The 6,769-nt window shown below is 34.8% G+C and overlaps 1 protein-coding gene across 1 annotated transcript; it reads right to left on the bottom strand.

Moving 5' to 3' along the window:
- Positions 1 to 743: 743 nt before the first annotated feature.
- Positions 744 to 3,727, bottom strand: LOC140141272 (uncharacterized). The gene is made up of 3 exons (XM_072163081.1): positions 3,433 to 3,727; positions 2,884 to 2,947; positions 744 to 2,012 (listed from the first exon to the last, which is right to left on the bottom strand). The coding sequence occupies exons 1-3, from the start codon at positions 3,608 to 3,610 to the stop codon at positions 1,928 to 1,930; spliced, it is 327 nt and encodes a 108-aa protein (XP_072019182.1). The 5' UTR covers positions 3,611 to 3,727; the 3' UTR covers positions 744 to 1,927.
- Between the last annotated feature and the right edge of the window lie 3,042 nt (positions 3,728 to 6,769).

Here is a 6,769-nt window from a genome sequence, read left to right as displayed (position 1 = left end):
ATTGAGAGCTATTGATAGATTCACAATACTCTATGGGTGATATTTTTTCAAACAAAAGTCTAAGCTTCCCTGATTTAAGAGAGTAATTGAAAGTTGAAGTGTGGGATTTTGTTTACATTTTCTATGGCACAATCAGTTCTATAATGGTACCGCAAAGCATAATGGGATACTCCCTTCAGCTGCTGTGGTTATGGATAAACACGACTGATCAGGTAAGTATACGCAAGTTCATGTCATGTTTGACCGTTCTTTTTACGATAGAGTACTACCTGGCAACTTATTCTACCATAAAAGCGACGATTTTGCAAATATTTTACCGTATAATTAGCATATTTGAAATTGTTCGCCGTAAAAGTACAGTAGAATGTCCATAATCCTGTATAGAATATGGTTGAAAGCACGTATGTTTTACGGTAAAATACTTTAAATGTATTGAAAAAGATCTTTTGTTTATAACCCAGTCATTGGCAAAATCACTTTCTGCATCATGAAAGAATAGTTTGTGTTAGCTAAGTCACTGTAAAAACTGCGTTCTGCATCATGAAAGATATTTTGTGTATAGCCCACAGTCACTGGCACAGTGAGTCACTGGGAAAACTACGTTCCGCATTACGAAAGATATTTTTGTTTATAGCCCCGTCATTGGTAAAAGTATTCTCAGCATCAAGAAAGAAAAGTTTGTGTAAAGCCCCAGTCAATGGTAATAATACTCCGATTTTAATCAAAATGATCTCAAATTTTTTCTCTTTTAAGTGAAGAATTTTTGAATTTTTGAATGTGACCCATGCATAAACGCTGATGACCTTTTCACGCCATGTTTGACAGAAATTATTTTTGGCCCTTATTTTGTTAAGCATAAAATAAATCAAACTGAATCAAGCACAAACTGCTTACTAATTGTTTATTTTAGCAACTTCTGATTCGCAGAATAGTATAATCCAAGACTTAATTAAAAAGACTAGTTTGCGTCTGACGTCACTGTCAATCAAACTCCCCACGACCCTTGATCGGTTAATAGCGCGTAAAAGGAAGCTTGAATTATCTGGTGCCTTTATCGGAAAAAGAGAATCCGAAAACATGGCGAACAATTATGGTACTTTTACGAGGCAAAAAGCAGCTTTTCTAAGTATTGTTGACATGGTAGCTTAGGGAAAGAAATTTTCATATTAATTGATTAATTAATCATGACATAATGCCTATATTACAAAATGTACAAAATTAACCATAGAGCGGGTATTTTTCGACCGCGTTCAGACTACGACAAATTGGCAGATGACGTCAGACGCAAACTAGTATATCTCTGGCTCCGATTATAGTGTTATTATCAGAACAACGCCAAATATGGAAAGTATTAACCCTTGACCTTGGCTGTACAGGAGCATGTGGAAAACTGTGCACAGCAAGAAATCGTCAAAAAGACAACAGCCAATATAATTTGGATATGGTTTGATACGGTTTGTATGTTTGAAGGTGCAAAATTAACCATAAGGTACGCTGTTTTACCCCGCGTTCAAAACTCAATCACAACAACAACTCGTAAACAAATCGGTTCTGAGTGTGATTGACAGGTGATATTAGATGCAAACTTAGTATTTTTCTCTGGTTCCGTTTATTTAGGTAACACTAGATGAACGAACGTGAACAGGGGACATTTTAATTAAAATTAAAATTTTCTGTCATAATAAGTGCTGGTTGGTTGCAGAGGCATCACCTGACATTTCGCGTTGTACCGCTTTCACGGTCGTTCAACTAGTGGTGCTGTCCAGAGTATTGTCACAATTCTAAAGGCACATTCTAAAAGCATTGGCCGATTATAACATTACATCTGTGTACTATACTTAATTATGTATCAGTCAATGTAGTCAGTTAAATTTCATTTGGTTGCCTCTCTCCTTTGTTTCGAGATTTACATAGTACTTTGTTACGTTTATTTATGCACGTGCGCATGCGACTTCCACATGTATTCATTTCTTTTGTAAAGCTTGTCTAGTCTCTCAAAATCCTCTGGGCCTCTGGAAAAGACAAAAAAAAATGCAAAATATAAGAAATTAATATTGTTGAAAACATGATATATTCTTATTTCTGAACATTAATTGTTTTATTCATAATGGTATCAACAGTTTTCAACAGAGAAAATGCTTTAGAAGATGACCTTTCTACGTTGATTTGAATGTCATGAAGCCGACTAATAATGATGAAATACAATTTTCTTTGACAGAATTTCAAAGATAGTTACCCCCATGTCAAAAATTATTCTACTTCACCAGGTTAATCCAATATATTGTTCGAAAAGGGGCATACAATGTCCATTTAAGGGTGTTCTGTATGCTACAGTTTTTGTAAAGATTGCTGTCAAAGCTGTTTGATATTTCCCTCAAAATAAAGACATAAGAGTGAAATAAAGATTGATGAGTTTCGATTGATGAACTTGCTGTTCCTTGGCTTTCCTGTGAGAGCACCGCCTCCATGTCTGTCTAGTGTTTGCAAGCTGTTCTGCCTTGCTGACTATTAGCTGGAAATCCGGTTGTATATATTTGGTACTTCCAACGCAGTGGTGGACGGCCTCTTCCACTTGCTTTTGTGAAATCCTAGTGATAGACTTGCTTTGGTAATCTGTTAAGGGAAAATCAATCGGCGGTCAACCGCCGGTTCCGGGCGGTTCCGTCCGTTTTCCATTATTTAGAACAATAGCAACCGGACGGTTGACCGCCGGTCGAGTTTTGATTTCGTCCCTAAAATATCCTGACACCATGGCCAAACCACTTTAGTCGGCGTTTGGACACAGCTTCTGATTTTTTGTTGTTGTCATATTAAGCTGGTCACGAATCTCAACATTTCTTATTCTATCTCTCAATCTCACCAAGTATGGAGCGGAATACTTACGTATCAAGACGCTGGCCAATTTGCAGAACGTGAAACAAGTCGCTGTTTGGAATTTTCCTCTTGCCTGTAAAAGGATCGACAATAAACATAGTTAAACACCTAAGCTCCCACATTTGGTACAATTGTGCAATTTCTGATACAAGCATTATAATTTGCATACATGCTATACTTTGTCCAAAGTTTATTTTAAGATGTGAAAGAATTTTGGACGTGACCCCTAGTGACCGCCAGAGGTCACGAAAGGTAATACATGGGTAAAAATTAAAAATATCTCAAATCTTGTTAAATGATACACCAAATTATTCGTCTGATCATAAGGATTTAAAAAATTTATAGTTTGTGCTATCTACGACCTATCGTAACCGAGGTTATTAAAGAAAAACCTCATTTTTGTATGGCGTAAAACAACTCTTAATATTGTCGGCCGCGTTATATGAGACGATAGATATATGATAGCGGCTAAAAACAATAACTTCATTCACTAACTCTACATATATAAGATAGGTAAGATTGAATTGAAACAAAAACATAAATAAAACCAATACATACAAAGCAAGCCGGTTCTGTAGACCAGGCAGTTTCTGAGTACTGTTTTCCTTAGTACTGATTGTGTCAAACCGATACCATGCTTTCCGAAAAGAGGATCGTCATCATCGCCAAGACACTGATGGTTGACTGCCAATAGAAATAAAACTATCAAAACTCCCGTTCCCTTCTTGATAAACATACTTAAAGTCCTCTATAACAGTTTTAAACACAAAATGTTACAATTTGCATGATTTGATATTCATGTATGTACAGATTACCATGCGTGTTTTGGTTTACTTCTGGTTTGGTTTTTTTTCACTAGAGAAATCAATAATGGTATTGCAAAACAAAATGCTAATGCATAATCAATATCAGGGTCACGGCTACCAATTTTGAGGATACACGTTGATTAAAGGTAAAGTGAGGTCATGTGATATCATTTTTAAAATTAAACCGTGACCCTTTGATATAGACTACCCTAAGGTCATTGAGGGATAATGATGCTATACGGTGATATCTGTTTATCTGTTAATGAAGCATTTATAAATCAGGGTATATATTTTCAAAAAGGAAATGATGCAAGGAATCCAACTGGAATTTTTTTGTAAATATGAGCAATTTTTGAGAAAGGCGCCAAATTAAATTTTCCATGCCAACTGTTGTTTCTTCCACCATAACAACTTACCTTACCTAGTTATATTCCTTGTATCATTTCCTTTCTGAAAATCTATACTTTTAAGGGGGTACTACACCCCTGGCCAATTTTGTGCATATTTTTGCATTTTTCTCAAAAATTATAACGCATTGGTGACAAGTAAGATATTTATATTATAGGGCAAGGACTACAACTACTGCACTGAAAATTCCGCAACTCAAGGCAAGTAGTTATTGATTTATTGATCAAATACTGGTTTTCCCTCATTTTGACTGTAACTCCACAACTGTTGTCTGTGCTGAAATAAATTTACCAGTGCAGTAGTTGTAGTCCTTGGCCCTATAATATACATACATATTACTTGTCACCAATGCGCTATTTGAGAAAAATGCAAAAATAGGCACAAAATTGAGCAGGGGTGTAGTACCCCCTTAAGTACTTATCATCATTACTTTTAAAGATACAAAACAATGTCTTTTATTGTGCACTTTGAGTGATCCTGCATGTCCCCTTAAATAATACATGAATATATTACACCATTAATGACTTTGTTACAAACTGATTTATGAAAATGAGCGAAAATATGAACGAAATGTGTGGAGTGAGTGTCAGTGGGATTCAAACAATGTTGTTATATCTTGTGGTGAAAGTGTCCCATTCTTCTATTAGGCTCTATAGATTTACACTTTGCTAACTAAACTGCATCAATCTTTTCTTTCTCCTACAATCCTCGAAAAAAGTACTTGGAATACTTGGTACACGTTGTCGTAATTCCGTGCAAAATTTGAAATAATCATAGAAATGACGTGTGTTTTGTTTATGGACAAATATAACACTTACAACAATGATTTACTCTTCCCCTCTCCCCATCAATTCAATCAATGTTAGAACACTGGAAAACTGCTGAAGACATTGGCATTTCCCAACATTGCAAGGGGGAGGGAGAGGGGGTGTCAGTTTTCCGTTCTTGGCACAAAAGTTTTCTAAGATTTTTTTCGAGGATTGTAGTTTGAACGAACAGTATTTTTTATTTAATGTATTAGGTCGATAACTTCAATGGCTTTCCGTATAACTTTTATTTAAATGTCCTAACATTACAATTCAAGACAAATATTGAAACAAATACTGAACTATTTTAGTGTCAAAGCAAAATATATATGGTCAATTCCAGCGAAAGCAGGACAAAATTCTCTCTATCTTAACTTTCCACTTTAAAATGTCATTAATAAAGGAAATCACGTTATTGATGGAGCATATCATGTCACGTCCAATGTGCTCTCTTTGTGCATATAGGCTTTTACTAGCAAGTCATACCAGGGGACAAGTTATGATGGCGTAAATGAATTGGTGCTACCCACGAATTCAAAGATAAAGCACCATATATGTCATTGAATGTCCTTCAATCAAAATGATATTATTATTGTTAGAAAGACGTTTGCATGATCTCTCATCATATGTAAAACGATTGAATTCCAGCAAAGTTTGTGGACTCTAGAGGCCATTAAGTCAATGTGGCTAATAATTTTGTTACCCACGTATCAAAAATAAAATGATCGTTCTGAAAATGTTAAGTGAATATGCCATAAATGACTATATCATGAAACGAAGTTTCGTTCTATAATTCTGAGGTCCAAGTGATTATTTTATGCAAATACGTTTTACCCATAAAATTCCATAAAATCAAATTTGACGTTACCCACGTATCAACTGTTACCCACGAGTCCAGCAAATATAATTGCCATAACTTAAATTAACATTTAATGACTTTGGACACTGAATTTAGTTTGACAAGCGCTTAAAATTGTAAATCGTAAAAATACGTTCACCGCTTTAAAAAGAATCTACGACGGTTTAAACTTTTGTTACCCACGAATCCCGAATAGATGCTAACCTTGAAAAACAAGGAGATTGTTTATTTTAAGTTTAAATCAGCACATATTCAAGCCATGGGTATGCTATAATTTTTACAGTACTTACAGTTTATGCACCTAAGAAACGCAAACCCCAAACGGTACTATAGTACTTATAGCTTTACCAACGAATTCGGCGTTACCCACGAATCCAATGATTTACTCGTAAATTATATGTTTCTTATGCATCTTAACATTTTGAAAACATGCGAAATAGGTTCCAAAACAGTCCTGTTTAATAGCGTCCTCTTGAAGGTATACTGAAGCTGTATCATGAAGTTTTGATTGATTATCCTAAATTACCATTTTTTGGGTAAATGCAATTGGTTAGAGAAACGGGAATCATTGAAACACAATGGAGGATTAACCGCATGATGGTTTCCAACCTTCTGTAATATTTTCTATTTTGCCGCTTACCAATACATACCTTCAAATATGTGTTACCCACGAACATTTTTGTTACCCACGAATCCCTACTTAAATTATAGTTAACAATGTATTGATAGTGTTTTAGTTCATAGGAACTGTCAAACACGAGTTAATAGAATATTGCTGCACGAAAATATGGAATGATTTTACTAAAATAATAATATAAAACTGTTTGCTCTGTCTATTTGAATTTGGCAACTTCATTATTCTCAAAATTTTTATACCCAAAATGCCATAATGATCCATTCTAAATATTCCATGTAGTCTGTATTTTGATTAAAATTCATTTTAGTGCCATTGCAGCCTGAATTATTGACATACGGAAAAGTATTTTTTATTTTTATTTAAAAAAAAATTAATAGGA

Source organism: Amphiura filiformis, chromosome 19 (genome assembly GCF_039555335.1).
Source record: "Amphiura filiformis chromosome 19, Afil_fr2py, whole genome shotgun sequence".
In the NCBI taxonomy this organism is placed as follows: Eukaryota; Metazoa; Echinodermata; class Ophiuroidea; order Amphilepidida; family Amphiuridae; genus Amphiura; species Amphiura filiformis.
This window is presented reverse-complemented; position numbering and strand designations above follow the sequence as displayed.

What these genes read in the sequence shown, in the direction of transcription:
- LOC140141272 (XM_072163081.1), bottom strand. Translation starts at nt 3,610, where the DNA reads ATGTTTATCAAGAAGGGAACGGGAGTTTTGATAGTTTTATTTCTATTG. An exon ending in CTACAGAACCGGCTTGCTTT is followed by an intron (nt 2,948 to 3,432) that starts GTATGTATTGGT and finishes ATCCTTTTACAG; the next exon opens with GCAAGAGGAAAATTCCAAAC. An exon ending in ATTGGCCAGCGTCTTGATAC is followed by an intron (nt 2,013 to 2,883) that starts GTAAGTATTCCG and finishes TGTCTTTTCCAG; the next exon opens with AGGCCCAGAGGATTTTGAGA.